The 22,972-nt window shown below is 43.4% G+C and overlaps 1 protein-coding gene across 6 annotated transcripts in view; it reads right to left on the bottom strand.

The window, feature by feature from the left end:
* Positions 1-22,972, bottom strand: part of LOC148027251 (histone-lysine N-methyltransferase TRX1-like) — a 201,293-nt gene that overhangs the window by 72,199 nt on the left and 106,122 nt on the right. For all 6 annotated transcript variants that reach the window (XR_015692965.1, XR_015692964.1, XM_087691831.1 and 3 more), the window contains one exon: positions 1,656-1,760. Coding sequence is in view for 4 of the 6 variants with exons in the window: in XM_087691831.1 (XP_087547957.1) it covers positions 1,656-1,760 (105 nt within the window). In the remaining 2 variants the exon portion in view is untranslated. The remainder of the gene's footprint in view (positions 1-1,655; positions 1,761-22,972) is intronic.

The raw sequence follows: 22,972 nt of genomic DNA, 5'->3' as shown, positions 1-22,972 counted from the left end.
AGCCATATAAAGAGCAGAGTGACATTTTTCCATTACTTTAGCCCTGAAATCTTTGGTAATGGACAACTTATTCTCCATCAAAAGAAATCCACCTTTGATAATATAAGAGTTTACCCTTTTACCAAGTTACAAACTCTTCCAAACGATTTTAAAGTCTTCGTCGAGAGCATACATGTACCTCATACTAGTGAAATCTGTATGATGAATCATGGACACTATATGAATCTGAGATCTTTTTGATAGGATATTAGCTATCTTGTTTTGCTTTCCAAAAATATTCAATATCTTAAAGTTAAATTGAGCTAAATAATTGGCCCATCGATTATGCTTCTCAAAAATCTTTGGTTGGTTGAGAAAATGTCTTAAGTTGTCATGGTCCATCTCGATGAGAAATTCTCCACCTAAAAGATAGTTGTCTCCAATCTTTTAAAGCTTGAATGATACCCATCAACTTCTTTTATGCATTTTGCAACCTTCTACTTGCATAAGCAACTACACAAGATTGATGCCCAAGAAGAAGTAAGAGCTTCGCACATGCCATGGATAAGGATGCATCAACTTCTACAAGGCAAGGTGTGGTCATTATTCATCCCAATCTTGTTCTTAGACCAACGTTGGATGCATCAAGATCAGCCTTAATAGGCAAAGCTATAACATCCTCCTCACATAGCAAAGCACCTTTGAGACGGGTGAGCTATCATCCACCTCCACTACATCTCATATGCAATGGTCGCAAAGTACCCATGAGACATCAATGTTGCTGACGATCACTATCTCTACCATGATTATATGGCTTGCTAAGTTGCGAGATAAAATACTCTCTCAAGTCTCTACATGTTACAAATATTGCCTTTCTATATGGTGATCGCTCTATCCATGATGATCTCTCGACATACTAATTTATAACGTGCATTACTAGGTCTGAGTATTCAAGGCGACGGTGAAGAGAATTGGAGAATATAGACCAACATATATATCAGCATGATATGAGACAATGTGCACTACATTACTAGAGAAGAAGAGATGCCTTATTAAGAATACAAAGCACTTATTGATACCCAATGAGGTGACTCTCATTGTAGATGGTTGAAGCAATACACACAAGAGAACTATCCACAAGCTTTTGGCATGTTCTAAAATCTATAGGTAATATGCAGTTTGTTTTTTTGCATGACACTCTAGACACAGATAAGATTATCGATGCACTTACATATAAATGTATAGATAGCATCGAGATGGTTGGACCAGAAAGCATTGTTCTTGTGGCAGATAATGAGCCAACAAATAGAGCTCCTAGAGTTATACTTGAGGGGTACTAGTCACACATTACAGCTCCTTAATGTGTAGCTTACAGTTTAGGTGACCATCTTATGGATTTAAAATTTAAGAATTATAAACATATGGTTTGTTGTTCCTAAAGATTATTCACTTGTCTTCTTAAGGATGAAAATTTTAAAAACTATACTTACTGTTTAATTCACTTAAGACTGCATAGTTGTCTAATGTCACTAAATAACAGAAATAATGGTAATAATAATACTATATGGACATTGAAAATCAGCATATACAACCTGACATCGAAAGTCCCAACGCTACTAAATTGCATAACTGGCTGCTCAATCAATTGAGATCCTACACTAGAATGTGGTTTTTACCTTTGTGCCTCTTCGAGTCCACGATCAAAGGTCATCTTCTTGCATTTTAAATAAATCTTTGCAAGAAGCCCACTGTAAAATGACAGAGCTTGTTTTGAACTTATTCTGCAAGAACAATAGGCCACATTTAAGTTCAACATAAAGTTTCCAGTCTGAATAACATTTACATTTGACAAGCCTAACATTGGATGTATATTATAAGCTCCATTTACTGAGGAAAAGAGAACGCAAACTATTTCAAGTCCTTAATCAAAGTCATCATTTCACCTTTTGAACAAGACCTTTTCAAGGAGTTAGGATAAAGTAAAACTCCTTTTGAACCTTAACGTATGCAATGCAAACATTGCTAAGTCATTAAAAACCATTTTCAAAGTCAAGTTTCAAGCATCATTGTAACAACTCAAGTCAAACAATCAAGAAAAAGAAAATGTGCTTTTTCTTTTTCCAGTTAGAGACTGCATAGAGGAAATTCAATTCCACACCACATCATGATATATGTCATTGGGCAAAATTACTACATCAATCAATACTCCACTTCCACTTCAATGGAACTTCCAATTTCAGACCATGAACTCATCCACTTATGCTGTACAATTGCTACACAAGAATTATGCAACCAACGCCTCCTCATCTCACAGAAATGAAATGTTCCCCACCACAATAAACCTGCACATCTACCAAGGTTCCATGCAAATTAAAAAATTAAAACATCTGGAGAGTACAATCACAAAAAGAACAATTTAAAAAAACCAGGCAACTTAAACCCACATGGCGTTTGCTTTGCGATCTAATTCCAGTGTATTCTCTCTATTAAGAGTCTCTCCCTCTAGTGCAGTAAATTGTCATGTGAATTTTGCAGGAAAGATCTCTAATCAGTTACTTAGAACCAATGAAGAGTTGGTCATGACACAGATATGATAGTTTGGGTTGCTAATATAAAAACAACTTGCGAATATGAGTTCAAGAAGTAGTATATTTACAAATCACAAGCCATCAAATAAGAGCCAAGAGCCTTGCCATCAATCCACGAGGTTTTAATCAGCCAAGTGACCTGATTCAGAGAACTCCAACTGCTGCATCACCACTATCACCAGTCTAACCAGCTGTCTACAATATGTATATACCCCAGCAAACTGTCCTGCACCCCCTGCAGTAGTATTTTCTCAATATTCAGGACACCCATCTGATCATGGCAATCTACAGCAGACATATCCCTGAATTTGCTAATCACACATGAAACATCCCCCTAGTGTCCAACCTATGCACAAGACATGACCCAAGCTATACTCATGGCAAAGAATATAAAGGGAATGGATATTACACTTACCTCGTAGCCACAGAGCCAAACAGGCTCACCCCCATGCTTGGGAGCTAGCACCTCAACGGGTCACAATCACATCCCAACAATTGGCATCGCATACTAACAGCTGCACCATCCAAGTGTGCCAACGTGTGGACTTTGACCCACAAGTCCAAGAATGTTGATCACACAATGATGTACAAAAAAGGTCCTTGATTTCTATAAATAGCACTAAGCTGCCTAAACCTAAAGTGTCCTAGTGCATTAGTACTCAGTCACTTTAATGACCACTGTGACCAATGCTACTAGCACCCACCTAGATGTCCGAGGATGTAGCACTTCCCTCCAATACATGACTGCTTAGACCTCACCAATATCCTCACAGACGAAGTTGGAAATACGAATCTTCAATGAGCATACCAATGGTCAAGTTGCCTCCATCTCTGAGCGGTTCTTGCACTTGACTAAATATACTTTGGGCAAATATTACGACATGATCATTTAGTTCTTTAGTCAAGAACCAATTCAGGTTTGAGTGGAATGTAACGAGCAATATCTTCCAGTAGTGGGACTTCCTAAATCAAGACGATTTGTTCACCTTGTAATAGTTGTTATTTCAAATGACTAAGTGGAAGACCTGGTGAACTCAAATACCAAAGATAAATCCGACTGGTGAGACAAGCTATGTATCTTGCTGGAGATCTAGAAAGTTCCATAATACCTCAGGGATAACTTACAGCACTTGCCATTAGTTATTGAATGGAATCCTTTGGGACTTTAAGCTAAACTCATATGCTCTCCTAGAGCTCTCTAGGAGTACAATTCTGATTTACATAAAAGATAGCACCATCCTCAGTTGTTTCAATGCTTTCTTTTGCAATTATCGACATCTCCTACATATCATGCAAGAATTCAACCATGGATTGCAGTTTTGCTCTTTTGGTGGTTTTGGATCATAACGAAACGTGAACATAAACAGTCTACAATTAGTAGTTGAATGCTTAACGTGGTTACAAGCAAACTCAATCTATAGAAGATAACACTCCCAATCAAATTGTTTATAGGAGACATGCATGCAACATATCCTCCATGATTTGATTTGTCCTCTTGGTATATATGTCAGTGCTTTGGAAGACCATTTGCCAAACATAGCTAGTGAACTTAGGGGTCACAGCCACTTTCAATTTTTTTAGGAAAACCATAAAGTTTATATAAATGTTCAACAAAGCGATTGGTCAAATCATGGCTTTTCACCATTATCTTCGACGGAATGAACCCAACTGTCTGGTCAATCAGTCCACTAGCACCGAGATTGTGGCATGACCTCGAGTTGTATGAAGCCATCCTACTACAAAAACCATGGAGATACTATTCCACTTCCTATTGGGAATTTATTAAGGTTATAGCATTTGTGTCGTGCCATTCAGCTTTGTTAGGCTAACATTGCGAGCACTCGCACGTGTAAGACTCAACAAAGTCTTAATGTGTGGCAAATAAAACTAACCAAGGCATCTCGTGCTTAGCACATCATGATACTCGTAGAAAATCTTCTTACAGATATCCTCATCATCAAACACACACACACTCCATTTTTTTGGAATATTTGACTACCTTTTTTCTCTCAGTAGCCAACTTTCAAGTGTTCAATCTATTGATGCTTTCTGGGCTACTAGGTCCATCCTAGACTAATTGACAAATCTTACAAAAGTGAGGATTCTTTTGACAACACCACTTGAAAGAAAGATAGAGAACACTCAAAATCATTGAGTAAGAAAAAGCTAGTTACTAAGAGCATCTGCAACCATATTGGTTGTGCATTTACGATAACAAATCTCAAAGTCAAATTCATGCATAAGCCCCACCCATCCCATCTTCTCACCATGGAGACCAGACCAATTATAGAGGAATTTTAGTGAATCGTGGTCAATCAGAAATCCACATAATAAGTTGGGAGTCATATAAATAATGACGCCAAACTTTGAGTGCATGGATGACTGCCGACAATTCCTTCTCTCGAGTGATGTAAGATGTTTGAGCATCAATGAGCTTATAACTCTTGAAAGCAATAATTTGGGATCCTGATTTAAAAATAGCACCTACAACACAATCACAAATATCCGTATGAACCTCATCGCATTCATTCCAACCTATAATGTGCAATATTGGTGCAGCAATAACTAATTGTTTCCATTTTGAAACATTGATCAAGCTCACTCTTCTAAACAACAAGTAAACTACATACTTCTTACTTCACGGCTTAGCAACAGTCCTTAATGAGCTTCCGCAAAAAATCTATGAAACCTAAGAAAGATTTCACATATCTAATGGTCCTCAAAATAGGCCACTCATTATCACTAAAGCACCTCTCGTACCTTTTTGGGGTCAATCCAAATGCCATCAATCCAGATGGCATATTCGAGATACAAAAGCTCCGTGTAAAAGAATTCTCTTCCCTTAAGACAATGCAAATGGTTTTCGTTTCAATGAATTACTATAAACGAGTGTATCATCAAGAAAAACAACTATCCACTTTCTAAGACACAAACAAGTCCCAAGAGCATTTGTTCATCCAAGAGGTAGAATGAAGAATTCATAGAGTCTATACCACATACAAAACATAGTTTTCAAGACGTTCTCAAAAGCTATCTATAATGATTGTATTGGAACCTAAGATCAATCTTGGTCATAAAGTGCACCCGTATAGTTGATCAATACGGTCATCCATTTGAGGTAATGGATATTTTATCTTGATGACACAAGACACATCATGTCATCCTTATTTTTGGCAAGAAGGACAAATACACCCCTCAAAGATTTTCTAGGTTCAATAAATCCTTTTGCAAAATAGTCTTGTACTTACCTAGCTATCTCGTCCTCCTCTTTTAGGATAACATAGCTATTGGGTAAGATCTCTATCCTCTAATCTAATGTACCACAAGACAACAAGATTGCATTGGGTGATTCAGATGGAAGGACATGAGCGAATTCATGTAATAACTGATCCAAATACTTATTTCTCAAATACATTGCAATAGTAATGATAGAACTTTTTCTATAAAACATATATATGTATCAACATCCGATTTAAAAAACATTGTTGAATTCCAAGGCTGATATCAGTTTTACATTAGATTTGACAATCCTAAAAAATGGACAACCCTCATCACATAGAAACAACCATCAAACTCAAAAGAGATTGCGTGGGATTTATAATCTACAAAAAGTGAGAAAGATCTCTCCAAGAACCATGACATGCCAAGGATAGAATCCACATGGTCAAGGCTTAGCATTCAAAAGTCTGAGGCTTTGTGGTATTGTTGAATTGAAAGATCCAGCTATGGCACCAAGCTATCCCAATGATCTGCACCAAGGTCCTTCACATAACAGACACGATATGCTCGATCAGCGAGTGCCATGTGGAGTCAAAGTTAATACATCAATTGAGAAGAAAGAAAATTGTGACTAAAGCCATTGTCAAGCAATACCATTACCAATCCACTAATAATAGTACGAATGATCTTTAAAAGGCCAAATGGGCCAAATATGATCTTATTAATAAGACAACCAGGGCAACTACTCACAAGAACAAAAAAAAAGCTCTGCCCATCTCGCCTTGTGGCCTTAGAGTTCAAGGAATGTGAGAGAGAAGAGCAAAAGAAGCAGAAATTATCTACATTTAATGCAGATGAAGCCTTTCTTTTTGAGTGAAAGGTGGGACAGACAAGTAGAGGTGGGTTGGATAAGGAAAGGAAATAGAGGGGTGTCCTTAGAGAATAAATTTAAAAGAAGACTTCAGTCTTCATGATGAAGCGCTTATTGAAAAAGAATTAATATATGGCCAATTTTCCTATGACCAAGGTTTCCAACAAGTGGACTGCCTAACATGTTCAGTGGGAGGAGAATCAATCCCTCAAGCCACATGTCAAGAATTAACGCCCTCCTCTCTCAATTGCCAAAACAGGATGGCGCCCCTCATGCCTGCCACGTGATTTCACGCTGCAGGCAGTCAATGCCTACATATCAGTCTCTAAGTCGCCATTGGTGTCCACCAGGAGCTGTAAACCCTGCAATAGACTACGACAGTCTCTGAGTGCCCCCATCTGTGTGCCAGCACATTGTGCAACAGTTAATCTGTCCAAGACAACTGCTACTCTCTCTCTCTTTGACACAAAGAAGAAAGAAAAAACAATCATTTCTCTCCCCAACATATTCACCTCTTCTCAACTATTCTCAATTCCTCTCTCCACAACTAACTTCTTTCAGGCTTCACTCTCTCTCTAGTCATCACTTGTGCAAAATTCAAGACAAATTTTGACATTTCTCTCTCCACAAGATGATTATGTGATTGATTCGGTGTCTCTCTCTCTCTTCGACACCCAATAAGAACATTGACAGTAAAGTTAATGTTAACATTAATAATAACTTAAACATTGAAATTAATGGCAGCATTAAGATAAGCAGTAAATGTAAAGATAACAATAGCATTTTGTGTTACATTAAAATTAAAACAATACTAACATTAACCTTAAATATTAATTCACTGTCAATGAAAATTCTCTGATGTTAATTCGGGCTTCAAGATTTCAGTCTCCAACGATGACCTATCATAGCCTTGGAATGGCAATTCCTCAAAGTCCAACCATTAGAACAATTGAAAATTTCTTTCAACGCAATCCCTCTCAGAGTACAACGATCGGAACAATAGAAAAATTCTTGCACACTAGCATTGCCCCAACACAAAACCCGAGCACAAGTACAAAACATACCTTGCTCTTGTATCCACCACCCACAACACATACCTCCAGTGCACACCTCTCCCTCCAATAATGTCCCATACTACCCTTAACGAGATAAAGCATACCTGTTAGGCACGAACCATCACAGTTCCACAGGCAAAAGTGGTTTTGTGCACATCATCATATCTCACACCCAATTGCAGGTTGACGCTTTGATATCAATGAAACATTCCCCATGGATCCAACCTGCACAGGAGACACAACACAAGCATCACTCAACACAAAGGGGACTCAACATCAGACTCACCTCCCAGCCATAGAGTCAAACGAGCTCACCCCCAAGCCTCGGAGCTAACAATACTCTGGGCCATGACCACATCCCAAGGATTGGTGTCCCATACCACCAGCCCACACTGTATGGATGCGTCAACTAACGGAACAAGAGTCCAAGAGTAGAGTTCACACAATGAATGTGAACAATAGAACCTTGAGTCCTTTTTATAGAACTCAACTGTCCTAAACCCGAAGTGTCCTTAGTACACTCACACTAAGTCACTTCGTAACCACCATGACCAATGCTACTAGCGCCCGTCTGAATATATACCATGCCCCAATCATCAACACCACCGCAAATGCTTATGCAAAAGCACTACCCACGCACATTCCAAACACAATACTAGATAAGAAACATATATTGTTGTACAATACACGGCAATACATCTCCCATGCATACCCCTCTCACTATTAGCAGCCCATACCACCCCATATGAGATAGAAGTATAACTACCAAGTGTGGACCATCATTGTCCCTTGAGCAAACACTAGTTTTGTGCATGTCATCCAATCTTGCACCAAATAGCAACATAACACAAGCCATACCAAAAGAAAAGAATATAAAGGGGATGAACATTAGATTCGCCTCCCAACCATAAGCCAAACAGGCTCACCCTAAGCATGGGAGCTAGTAGCACAATAGGTTACCACCACATCCTAAGAGCTAGTGATCACAAAATTATGTACACAATAGGGCCTTGAGTCTTATAAAGAGGAATTTCTTTGACATTGTATCACTTTAATGATCATTCCGACAAACTACTTGCACCCATCCAGATGTCCATGGATATAACAACACAAGTATGTAACAACACAAGTCACCCATTATACTACTACTACTGCTACCGTTGCTGCTGCTATGGTACAACACAAGTCGTCGTCGTTGTCGTCGTCCTACTACTACTACTACTGTTGCTGCTGCTGCTCTTTCTTCCTTCCTTCCATCCTTCTTCTACTTCTTTCCTCCTCCTCCTAAGTTCTTCTCCTTCCTTCTTTTTTTCTAAGTCCTTTTCCTTCTTTCTCCCTCCTTCTACGTCTTTTTCTTCTTCCACCACCACCCTCTTTTTTTTTTACCCTCCTCATTTTTCAACCTTCATTTATTTCTTAACTTCTTTGCGAATTCCTATTTGGCATTACCTTATCATGGCGCTAGATTCATTTTGGAAGCACGTCAATCCAATCAAGGAATACAAGGGTCCTTAAAGTCGGATGAGAAGATAACACATTGATCCTCAAAATCCGAACGAGTCATGACTCATATACTCTAGAGACTAGACTCGTGATACCCCAAGAATCAAGAGTCAAGAGTCAAGCATTAGTTTAGCATTGCAGTTGCTAGTTACCAATCACCAATGGCATTACACATATCCCATACACATGATGATATCATGATTGTTCATTGATGTTGATAGTTATCACTTAGTAGTTACTTGTATTCAATGCACACTAAACTTTGGACTGATTATTCACATCACACAGTTTCATGTATCTTGATTTTACTTATTATACATCTTGGTTTCACCATTCTTGATGTTAGTCTTTAGATCATTCATGGGTAACAAATTATAATTTATTTTGTTGTTTAAAGTTTTGAAAATTGTGTCTTAACTGTAGCAAATTATCCTAACTATTGAGGCTTCACTTGTGACACATGTAATGAATCATGATTTCGATTATATGACATGAAAACTCAAAGTTTTGTATAAAATTTGAATACATGCCGTTGTAGGATTGATATATTTACATATCCATATAATAACATATTTATTTTAGTGTACAATCCGGAATGTTGCTTCCCCGTTTATTAAATTTGGCCGAAACTCCAGTTTTTTCCATTTTCATTTTCCCCATTTTCGAAACTCCCCCGTACAATGCTCACCTCATCCCAATCCTTAAGACATTGACGTTTCAGGCTCTGGTATATATTCCACATACAATTTCATTCATTCATTGATCTTTTGACTTCTCTTCATCTTGAGTTCTACTATTCAATCTATGTTTGTCATACACTCTAATTCTCTCTCTCTCTCTCTCTCTCTCTCTCTCTCTCTCTCTCTCTCTCTCTCTCTCTCTTATAATGGATGTTACACTCTAATTCTCTCTCTCTTTTTTTCGTAAAAACTCTCTCTCTCTCTCTCTCTCTCTCTCTCTCTCTCTCTCTCTCTCTCGTAAAAGGTAATTGTATTAATTATGAAAAAAAGATACAAGATTACATGATTACATGATTACAAGAGACACGAGGGCCCTAGGCCAACGTGTGGGAAATCCCCGTACTAATGCACGAAAAAGGTTACACCAATCATGGCAACGACCCAGAGGCAATTGCCAAATGCCAGGGGAAGCAAATCCTCCCGAGGGAGCAAGTCGGAGTGCCGGATGAGATCTATCTGCCAATGCAAGAGCCCTTTAAGCCTGGCAATATGTCTCGGTACATTAGAGGCCGAATCAAAGAGAAAAGCATTGCGCGTGGTCCAAATGTGCCAGCATCCCCAGTATGTGAAAAAGTGAAATAAGATCTTCATATGTAACTGTGGCGGTGTGGGGTACTTCAGACGCACAAAAACCCAATCGAAAGGAGTTAGTGAGGACCCCACCACTGCGCGCCAGATTTGCGACAAGAGTGACCAAATATTATTGGCGAGCGGGCAAGAAAGAAATCGATGTCAGGGCGATTCCGCAGTAGTGGTACAGAAGAAACAATTGCCATTCGAGATTCTACGCTTGGAAAGGGCCGAGGCAAGAGGAAGACCACCAATCATTACCCGCCAAAGAAAGACCTTGCATTTGAAAGGTGCCCTATTCAACCAGCCCTCCATCACCATTGCCTTCCGCCATGACTGCGATTTCCGCAGTCCCCAAATAGTATTAGCTTTCACACCCAGCCATTGGTGATCTTGAATGAGAAGATGATACACCTCATTAGTAGAGGCCTTTTCCAGACTCAACCGGCCTGCAAGGTCCCAGTCCTGCCAAGGACGATCTACAGCTAGGGCAGGAAAGGGTTGCCTACCCTGAAGCTCCGACAAAAGCTGTTCCCATAAACAACGGTATCTGCGCGGGATCCTGAAAAGTCTCCTAGCAGTCCGAAACGATGCGAGGACATTGCGAGTGGCAAGGGTAGCATCCGCAATCGAAGTCACACCTAAACGGGCCATGAGGTTAAATCTCGGTCTGAGCTGATATTTGTCTTCCCATGAAAGTAATCTCGATACTGCCAACAATTCCAGCTGAAAGGAGTTAGTCTGCAAGCGGTCCCCCACTGGATGCCAACGGGCCTTTTGAAGCACCACTTTCCAAGAGCCGACCAAGTGCAGTAACAGAGAGGAAGAGGGACTGGAAAATCGAGAGTCAGCATTAAGAACATGCCACCAGGAGGCCCGAAGTCGTGTATTACCATGGCGTAGCCCGCTATCCTCAAGAAAATAACAGGCTATAATGGTCCACGAGTGATGATCCACACACATGGCACGAAAAAGAGACCAATGAAGAGCCAGCATATGAGTTTTTGCATCCAAAATAGCTCCACCACCCATGCGTTTAGGGGTATATGTATGTGACCATGAAATCCACAAAATACATGCTTGCAGTGAATCCTTCTTCCATAGCATGAAACGAATGGGATGAGTGAGAGCCTTCAAAGTAGTAGGCGTCCACGGCAGCAATGGCAGGAAATACGTTAGCATTGGTAGCATAATTGTCTGAGCCACTTTGAGGCGGACATGGAATGGCCACGCTTGCGACTTCCAATACATAAACTTCGCCGCCAGTTTTTGTGAAATCCACTCCAGTAGTTCCTTTGGCCGTACATCCACCCCCATTGGGTATCCAAGATGCCTGACAATGGAGCCACGGGAAACCACCTGGCCCTGCCAACCTAATGACTGTAAATCAGGCTCCGTGCAACTGAGTATGGCTGATTTAAAGGCATTGACGCGAAGACCAGAGGCCTGACCAAAGAGCGTCCAAACATCTAATGCCTTTCGAATGTTGTCCCTGTCCGCCCGCAAAATCATAAAGGTGTCATCAGCCCAAAGATTGGCTAATGAAGTACTGCCCCAAAGGAAGAGACAATCCTGCCAGCTAGGCAGAAGCCGCCATTGAGGATAACATTGAAAGGATCGGGTGAGTCGCCAGGGGCAAAGAAGAGAGGACTCAAAGGGCAACCCTGTCTGACCGAGCGTGCAAGGAAAAATGGCTCTGTAACCCCACCATTGAGCATAACTCTTGAAGAAGCCGCAGTACTAATGGTGTAGATCAATCGGGACATCCGAGTACCAAAACCCATAGCAGACATGAGATCTGCAATGAAGACCAATCCACATAGTCAAAAGCCTTTTCCAAGTCCAATTGAATCAATACCACTTCCTGACTGGAGTGCCGCGCATAGTCAATAGCCATTTGCACATTTAAGATATTATGCAGAATGTTGCGGCCCTTAATGAAACCATATTGGAGAGGATGCACAATAGCTGAAAGGTGCTTGTGAAGCCGATTCGCCAGCACTTTGGAGAAGATTTTATACATCGAGCCCATCAAAGAAATTGGTCTCCAGTATTGTAGCATTGACGGCGAAGGGACCTTTGGAATCAGTTTGATAAGGCATTCTTTCCATGAGGAAGGCATGACCCCTGTTTCCCAAACCTGCTGAAACATAACCGCCAATGGCTTCACCAGCTGCGTGGCCGAGTTCTCAAAGAATTCATTAGTGAGACCATCCCAACCAGGACTTTTATCCTTAGGCAGGTGTAACAAAACATCCATAACCTCCTCCTCGCAAATATCCGCCCCCAAAGTGGCTTGCATATCAAGTGGAACCTGCTGGCGGACCAGATGATAGAAGACCGAGCGGGCATGCGTAACCTGGCTAGAAGGCGAGGGAGAAGAACCAAGAAGTTCCATAAAATAATTTCTGCACATATTGACAATGGTCTGTGGATCAGTGACCATGCGACCTTCCGAATCCTGGAGTCTAGTCATATTTTCGCAAGCAGGAGAAGCATGCAAGGCGCGAAAGAACTTATGAGACTGACAGACACTATCTTGCAATGTGTCAGTCAAGTTATGCAGCTTGGCCTGCTCATAAGATTTCAACTGAAACACTTGAATAAGATGGGCCAAACGCATCTCCAGTGACAGCAGAAAATCATCATCTGGGGTATCCACGAGCAACGAACGGACCAAAGCCAGTAAGTCCTCTGCTGCATGTCGACGTCGCCGACAAAGAGAGGCATGATGGATCCCATACTGCCGAGCAACCCGCTGCACATTAGAGAGCAGCCGTGCAAAGGAAGCCAAGCCCTCAGAGGCGAAGTCCAATAAGAACCTCTCAATCAATTGCTGCATATAGCCTTGAAAAATTGGATGCTTCAAATAAGAGAAGTTGAAACGTAAAGAAAGCCTATACAGCAACTGCATAAAAGGTGCAATAGGTTGTGCACGCATCTCAAGCGGGAGGGGGAAATGGTCCAACAATGCATATTGCTGCAAGACCTTCATTTCCAGCATCTCGGAAAGAAAATCATTCCCCTGCATGATATACATTCGGTCCAACCGCAACCAAGTAGTTGCATATTGTGCGGAATGAAAAGTAAACCCTGAAAAAGAAGGGTGAAGCCACGACCAAAGATCTTGCTTAAGTACGCGCAAAGCAAAGGAATTCCACACCCGGCTTTCCGGCGCATCCATTACCGAATGCCCTGAAGTGGACTGAGAAGAGTCAACACACATATTGGAATCTCCCATCAAAAACCCTCTTCCGCCAAGTGACATCGAGCCTTGCAAAGTCGACCAAAGATCCCGTCGGGATGCGGGATCATTCGGAGCATAGAGGCCCAGCAACCATAAAATCTCTCCTTCAAATAAGACTTCGATTACCAGAAAGCGGCCCTGCACATCATTTTTAACAAGAACAAGCTGGTATTTCTCATGGACAATCATCAGCACGCCCGAATAGTGCGTAGCATGTGTCCCTGCATAAAACAGACGGAATCCATGACAATCCACAACTTTTCCTGCTTCACCGTGACTTTTGTGCTCAACTGCACACAATACATCCCACTGGTTCTCATGCAAAACAATCCACATGGCATGTTGCTTATGGCGAGAGCAAATGCCTCGCACATTCCACGTGGCTATCTTCATATATCTTCAAAAAAAGGAAATCAAGAACGAGGCGCCTGTTGCCTCGATTTCACCTTTTCCGCGAGAGCATCCAGGACTTCCTCATCCAGAAAATTAACCAATACTGCAAATGAATTCTGGCGGCCTGCTTTAGAGGTAGAAGGAAAATCCACTGCCTTGGGAGTGGGGCGGGGATAACGCCGATCCCAGGGTGTAATCACATTACCTTTTGTATCAAACGCCAGCTTAGCAGGTGGGCCCTTGGGACCGTCTATATAGACTTTCCTTGTAGACTGATTACGGGGGGCAGACGGGGCCATAGTACGCGCAGCATGCTGTGAAGTGAACATTTCTTTCCTGCACATATACATGCGCACGGAATCCTGTGAAGCATTAGGCCCAGGATCCACCAGGCCTGCATCCAACTTTTTACCTTTTTTTTTACGTGCCTCAATCCAATGAGTGCTACGGGAATCCAAACCAAGGACCTGTTGTTTGCCTTTATCCACGACATTAGGTGGCTGAAGGGCCTCCTGTGCCGGGGCATCAAGCACCATGTCATCCTTAGGCATCACAACATGCGCATCCTCAGAAGACGGTTGTCTTTCTGGGCATTCGGCCATAAAATGCCCCAATTTACCACATGAAAAGCAATGTCCTGCAAAGTTGCCCCATTTCAAGCGAAAATGCAAAGGATTCATGTCAGAACAATTGAGGCGAAGCCACGCAGGCCTTTTCCTGGCCGTGTCCCATAACATGCATAAACGGTTTCGATTCATAGCCCTGAGGCTTGGGGGAACCAGCACTGTTCCCACAACTGCCATCGCATCCTTCAACAATGGCCAATAGACCGCCAAACAATTTCCCACTTCCACCCACACCAGGCATTCTCGTTGAATCAGGCGCTGGAAGTCTCCCATAGGGCGCCATGGTACAACATGGACCAAGCGGCGATCAAAGAATAATGGCAACTTGGACAGGAGCTCAGCTCGATGTGTTTCCGATTTCAACAGCACCTCATAAAAGCCACGGGGTCCAAGGAAGATCTCCTCAACACACTCCCCTTGCAATAAATGGTGCATCCACTAGCGAATATGTCAAAGCACTGGAATCCTGCCAGTGAAGAAAAGTATAACGGCACGGTCATAAAACACCGAAAAAGACCGCAAGACTGATTTTGGGTCCACCGCGGCTTCCAGCACATCATCAATTCCCGCGTCAGAAAAAGTTTCATTATTATGGTGGACATAATCGCCAAGCAGAGTATTGGCAAAGTCCAACAAATGCTCCCAGTCAATCTCCTCTGAATCCACAGGATCAGAGGCAACCTGCGCATAGGAACGTTCCTGAGGACCCATTGGCTCGTCAAAAGTATGCTTGGAGCGTTTGCCCGCATGCGGCAATTCAGAACCCTAAGGCATCTCCTCCGTGCACAGCACCATATCCTCCGGCTCCTCTGTATCAGAATCAGGGCCAAGGGCTGCCACCGTCCGGTCTAGAAAATCCATATCCAAGCCAGCCATACTGCTGTCTTCTCTCTCTGTCAGGGGGCACAGCCAAGAGCATCTCTCTCTCTCTCTCTCTCTCTCTCTCTCTCTCTCTCTCTCTCTCTCTCTCTCTCTCTCTCTCTCTCTCTCTCTCTCTCTCTCTCTCTCTCTCTCTCTCTCTCTCCGTAAAAGGTAATTGTATTAATTACGAAAAAAAGGTACAAGTTTACATGATTACAAGATACACGAGGGCCCTAAGCCAGCGTGTGTAAAATCCCAGTACTAGGCCACGAAAAAGTTACACAAGTGATGGCAAAGACGCAAAGAAAATTGCCATATGCCAGGGAAGCAAGTCCTCCCGAGGGAGCAAGTCCGAGTGCCGAATGAGATCTATCTGCCAATGCAAGAGACCTTTAAGCCGAGCAATGTGTCTCGGTACATTAGAGCCCGAATCAAAAAGAAAGGCATTCCGAGTGGTTCAAATTTGCCAGCATCCCCAGTATCTAAAAAAGTGGAATAAAATCTTCATATGCAACTGTGGCAGCGTGGGATATTTTGGGCGCACAAAAACCCAATCGAAAGGGGTTAGTGAGGACCCCGCCACTGCGCGCCAAACCTGTGACAAGAGCGACCAGATATTCTTGGCGAGCAGGCAAGAAATAAATCGATGTCGGGCCGATTCCACAGTAGTGGTACAGAAGAAATAATTGCCGTTTGAGATTCGACGCGTGGAAAGGGCCGAGGCAAGAGGAAGACCACCAATCATCACCCGCCAAAGAAAGACCTTGCATTTGAAAGGTGTCTTATTCAACCAGCCCTCCATCACAATTGCCTTCCACCAAGACTGAGATTTCCGCAATCCCCATACAGTATTAGCTTTCACACTCAGCCATTGATGATCTTTAATCAAAAGATGATACACCTGATTAGTAGAGGCCTTTTCCAGACTCAACCGGCCTGCAAGGTCCTAGTCCTGCCAAGGACAATCCACAGCCAGGGCAGAAAAGGGTTGCCTGCCCCGAAGCACTGACACAAGCTGTTCCCATAAATCACGGTATCCACGCGGGATTCAAAAAAGTCTCCTAGCAGTACAAAACGACGAGAAGACATTACAACTGGCAAGGGTGGCATCCGCAACTGAAGTCACACCCAAACGGGCCATGCGGATAAATCTTGGTCTAAGCTCATGTTTGTCTTCCCATGAAAGTAATCTCGAGACTGCCAACAATTCCAGTTGAAAGGAGTTAGTATGCAAGCAGTCCCCCACTGGATGCCAATGCGCCTTTTGAAGTACCACTTGCCAGGAGCTGACCAAATGCAGTAACAGAGAGGAGGAGGGACTAGAAAACCAAGAGTCTGCATTAAGGACATGCCACCAAGAGCACCGAAGTCGTGTATTACCATGCCGAAGCCCGCTGTCCTCAAGAAAATAACGGGCTATAACGGTCCACAGGTGATGATCCACACACATAGCGCGAAAAAGAGACCAGCGAAGAGCTAGCATATGAGTTTCAACATCCAAAATAGCTCCACCACCCAGGCGTTTGGGGGTACATGTATGTGACCATGAAATCCACGAAATACCTGCGTGCAATGAATCCTTCTTCCATAACATGAAACGAATGGGGCGAGTGAGAGCCTTCAAAGTAGTAGGAGTCCACGGCAGCAATGGCAAGAAATATGTGAGCATTGGTAGCATAATTGTCTGAGCCACTTTGAGGCGGACATGGAATGGCTACGCTTGCAACTTCCAATACATAAACTTAGCTGCTAGTTTTTGTGAGATCCACTCCAGTAGCTCCTTTGGCCGAACATCAACCCCGAATGGGTATCCAAGGTGCCTGACAATGGAGCCACGGGGAACAACCTGACCCTGCCAGCCCAACGACTATAAATCAGACTCCGTGCAACTGAGATTGGCTGATTTTAAGGCATTGATGCGAAGACCAAAAGCATAACCAAAGAGCGACCAAACATCTAGTGCCTTGCGAATATTGTCCTTGTCCGCACGCAAAATCATAAAGCTATCATCAACCAGAGATTGGCTAATGAAGTGATGTCCCAAAGGAAGAGACAATCCGGCCAGCTCAGTAGAAGCTGCCATTGAAGATAACATTAAAAGAACCGGGTGGGTCGCCAGGGCAAAGAAGAGAGGACTCAAAGGGCAACCCTGTCTCATCGAGCGTGCAAGGACAAATGGCTCTGTAACCCCACCATTGAGCATAACACGCGAAGAAGCCGTAGCACTAATGGTATAGATCAATCGGGACATCCGAGTACCAAAACCCATAGCAGACATAAGTTCTGCAATGAAAGACCAGCCTAAATAGTCAAAAGCCTTTTCTAGATCCAATTGAATCAATACCACTTCCTGACTGGAGTGCCTCGCATAGTCAATAGCCATTTGCACATTTAAGATAGTATGTAGAATGTTGCGGCCCTTAATGAAACCATATTAAAGAGGATGCACAATAGCTGGAAGGTGCTTGTGAAGCCGATTCACCAGCACTTTGCAAAAGATTTTATACATCGAACCCATCAAAGAAATTGGTCTCCAATGTTGCAACATTGACGGCGAAGGAACCTTTGGAAGCAGTTTGATAAGGCCTTCTTTCCATGAGGAAGGCATGACTCCTATTTCCCAAACCTACTGAAACATAGCCGCCAATGGCTTCACCAGTTGGGTGGCCGAGCTCTCAAAGAATTCATTGGTGAGACCATCCCAACCAGGGCTTTTATCATGAGGCAGGTGTTACAAAACATCCATAACCTCCTCCTCACAAATATTTGCCTCCAAAGTAGCTTGCATATCAAGTGGAATCTGCTGGCGGACCAGATCATAGAAAACTGAGCGTGCATGCGTAACCTAGTTAGAGGGCGAAGGAGAAGAACCAAGAAGATCCAGAAAATAATTCCTGCACATATTGACAATGGTCTGCGGATCTGTGACCATGCGACCTTCTGAATCCTGGAGTCTAGTCATATTTTCTCGAGCAGGAGAAGCATGCAAGGCGCGAAAGAACTTATGAGTCTGACAAGCACTATCTTGCAATGTGTCAGTCAAGTTATGCAGTTTGGCCTGCTGATAAGATTTCAACTGAAATACTTGAATAAGATCAGCCAAACGCATCGCCACTGACAGCAGAAATTCATCATCTGGGATGTCCACCAGCAGCGAATGAACCAAAGCCAGTAAGTCCGCTGCGAGTCGACGCCGTCGACAAATAGAGGCATGATGGATCCCATACTGCCGAGCAACCCGCTGCACATTAGAGAGCAGCCATGCAAAGGAAGCCAAGCCCTTAGAGACGAAGTCCAACAAAAACCTCTCAATCAAATGCTGCATATAGCCCTGAAAGATTGGATGATTCAAATAAGACGAGTTGAAACGTAAAGGGAGTCTATCCAGCAACTACATAAAAGATGCAATAGGTTGTGCGAGCATCTCAAGCTGGAGAGGGAAATGATCCGACAAGGCATATTGCTGCAAGACTTTCATTTCCAACATCTCGGGAAGAAGATCATCCCCCTGCATGATATACATTCGGTCCAACCGCGACCAGGTAGTTGCATATTGTGCGAAATGAAAAGTAAACCTTGAAGAAGAAGGGTGGAGCCAAGACCAGAGATCTTGCTTAAGTAACCTGAAGAGCAAAGGCATTCCACACTCAACTTTCCGGAGCATCCATCACCGAATGATCCCCCATCAAAAAACCCCTTCTGCCAAGTGACATGGAGCTCTGCAAAGTCTTCCAAAGATCCCGTCGAGATGTAGGGTCATTCGGAGCATAGAGGCCTAGCAACCATAAGATCTCTCCTTCAAATAAAACTTCGATTACCACAAAGCGGCCCTATACATCATTTTTAATAAGAACAGGTTGGTATTTCTCATGGACAATCATAAGTACGCCAAAATAGTGCATAGCATGTGTCTCTCCATAGAACAGGCGAAACTCATGGCAATTCACAACTTTTCCTGCTTCACCGTGACTCTTGTGCTCAACCGCACACAAGACATCCCACTGGTTCTCATGCAAGACAGTTCACATGGCATGTTGCTTATGATGAGAACAAATGCATCGCACATTCCACGTGGCTATCTTCATATATCTTCAAAAAAAGAGAATCAGGAATGAGGCACCTGTTGCCTCGATTTCACCTTTTTTGCGAGAACGTCCAGGACACCTTCATCCAGAAAATCGGCTAACACTGCAAAAGAATTCTCACGGCCCGCTTTAGAGGTAGATGGAATATCCACTGCCTTGGGTGTGAAACGGGGATAACGACGATCCCAGGGTGTAATCACATTACCTCTAGTATCAAACGCCAGCTTAGCAAGTGGGCCCTTTGGACCGTCTGCATATACTTTTTTTGTAGACTGATTACGGGGGCCCGAAGGAACCATAGTACGTGCAGCATGCTGTGAAGAGAACATTTCTTCCTGCGCATATACGTGTGCATGGAATCCTGTGAAATAGTCGGCCCAGAATCCGCCAGGCCTGCATCCAACTTTTTACCTTTTTTGGGACGTGCCTCTAGCTAGTCATTGCTACGGGAATCCAAACCTAAGACTTGTTGTTTACCTTTATCCAAAACATTAGGTGGCTGGGGAGCCTCCTGTGCCGGAGCATCAAGCACCATGTCATCCATAGGCAGCACAACATGCGCATCATTTGAAGATGGTTGCCTCTCTGGGCATTCGGCCATAAAATGCCCCAATTTCCCGCACGAAAAGCAGTGTCCTGCAAAGTTGCCCCATTTCAAGCGAAAGTGCAAAGGATGCATGCCAGAGCAATTGAGGTGAAGCCACGCAAGCCTTTTCCTCGCCGTGTCCCATAACATACATAAATGATTTCGATTCATGGCCCTTAGGCTTGGGGGAACCAGCACCGTTCCCACAACTGCCATCGCATCCTTTAACAATGGCCAGTAGACCGCTGGACAATTTTCCACTTCAACCCACACCGGGCATTCACGTTGAAGTAGGCGCTGAAAGTCTGCCATAGGACGCCATGGCACAACATGGACCAAGCGGCGATCAAAGAACAATGGCAATTTGGACAGGAGCTCAGCCCGATACTTCTCTGATTTCAGCAGCACCTCAAAAAAGCCGCGGGGTCCAAGAAAGATCTCCTCAACACACTCCCCTTGCAATAAATAATGTAGCCACTGGTGAATATGGGAAAGCACTGGGATCCTGCCAGTGAAGAAGAGTATAACCGCACGGTCATAAAACACCGAAAAAGATCGCAAGATAGTTTTCGGGTCCACCGTGGCTTCCAGCACTTCATCAGTTCCCGAGTCGGAAAACGCTTCATGATTATGCTCGACATAATCGCCAAGCAAAGTATTGGCAAATTCCAGCAAATGCTCCCAATCAATCTCTTGCGAATCTACAGAATCATAGACAACCTGCGCATAGGAGCGTTCCTGCGGACCCATTGCATCGTCGGAAGTATGCTTGGAGCGTTTGCCCGCAGGCGGCAGGTCAGAACCAAAAGGCATCTCCTCCGTGCAAGGAACCATATCCTCCGGCTCCTCTGTATCAGAATCCGGACCAAGGGCTGCCACCGTCTGGTCGATAAACGCCATATCCAGGCCAGCCATACTATTGTCCTCTCTCTCTCTCTGTCTCTCACTCTCTTGCTCTCGCACTATCTGATGGCGAAGTCTGCAGTGCAGCCACCTGCTATACAGACAGTCACAATCGTTGGACAGGAAAACGGAGCAGATTCGCACTGTCTCTCACTCTCTTGCTCTCGCACTGTCTGATGGTGAAGTCTGCAGTGCAGCCGCCTCCTATACAGACGGTCACAATCGTTGGATAGGAAAACGGAGTAGATTCGCAGGGTCAGGTCAATCCTGCGCAAGGTTAGGTCGCAGGGTCAAGTCGCAGTCGCAGGGTCAGGTCGCAGTCGCAGGGACGCAGGGTCAGGTCGCAGGGTCCAGCTGCACGCAGGGAGGCGCAGGGCAGGGCGGCGCGCAGGGCAACAAGGGAAAGCAGTCGCAGACGAAGGAAGGCAGTCTCGCAGATGATGGCGAGCTTGAACGTGGCGTCCCAGGACGGCGATCTACGCAACCACAGGCGGAATCCGCAGGGACGACTGACGGAAACCCTAGACGGGGTCCCATCTCATCCCCACCAGCACGCTCGCCATCTCTCTCTCTCTCTCTCTCTCTCTCTCTCTCTCTCTCTCTCAATTTCTTTACACAATAAGGCCGAACTCCCTTGTCTTTGGCCCTTCCTCTCTCATCAGCACCCTCACCTCTGCTACCTCGCATCTCCTAATTCATATTGTTGTACCTCATTAAACCAGCCTTGAAAACCTTCTATAGACAAAGACATCACCCTACCATTTCTCACCTCAAACTAACTCACAACAAAACTAAAGCTAACATTAATTGTAGGAAACCAATCCATAATCAATTGCTTGATGCATTGAAATCCACACCTACTTATTTCTCCCATTTTATCAAGCATCTACTAGGAGGGATTTTGTTATAAATTAATGTGATATTACTATAAAATTATTTGCAAGGAAAACCAAGCCATGATTTTAGGTAATTGATGCATACAACCTCATGAGCTCATTCTCCAACTCCTATCAGCCATAATACTATGAGGGATACTTGGCATATTAGCAACAATTGTCACTTGTACCATATCTTATCTGTGAGAGTGTGCAACAGAAGAGAAACTCAAATGTGAAGAGAGATGGGAAGAGGAGTCTGATATGAAGGCACAATTGATAAGGAAATCACTGCAACAATCTGAAAACGAAAGCTGAAGATACAATGGATTGATCAGTCCCTGCACGCAGCCCAAGGCATCAGTGAGGGCACCACATCAGGCTGATGACAGAGAAAGTGGACAGGCTGAACACAGAGAGTGCTGGTCTGCAAAACAGAATGAGTGTGGGACTGAGGGAGAGACTACTATTTACAGCAACAGTCCCAGAAAAGTGGCTGACATGCAATTGGCTACATTAATTGAAGCCCAGCTGCATAAAACTGTCATGAGGAGCTGAATTTTTAGCTTTAATGTTCTTTGGATACTTAAGTTGTAACAGTTAAGTTGTGCACATGTGAGGTGCACATGTCCAATTAAGTTAAATATGTATCACATTGACCGATAATCCTAGCTTTGGCACTCGGTAACATTGGCAGAACTTGTGATGGCAAGTGCCATTGGGTTTGCCAAAGTCAGTTCTTATGGGAACATTGAATTTTCCCTTGGAATTGACTTGGTGTCATGGGGGTGAAAGATTTACATGATTTAATAAAACTAAGGTCTGTGGAAAAATTTCAAGACTTTGAAGTTCAAGCAAGTTAGGAGTTACA

This window comes from Lygodium microphyllum, chromosome 13, assembly GCF_053477565.2.
Source record: "Lygodium microphyllum isolate KBCC chromosome 13, Lygodium_microphyllum_v1.1.10, whole genome shotgun sequence".
NCBI lineage: Eukaryota > Viridiplantae > Streptophyta > Polypodiopsida > Schizaeales > Lygodiaceae > Lygodium > Lygodium microphyllum.
The sequence above is the reverse complement of the archived record's forward strand: the minus strand, read 5'-3'. Positions and strand labels throughout refer to the sequence as shown.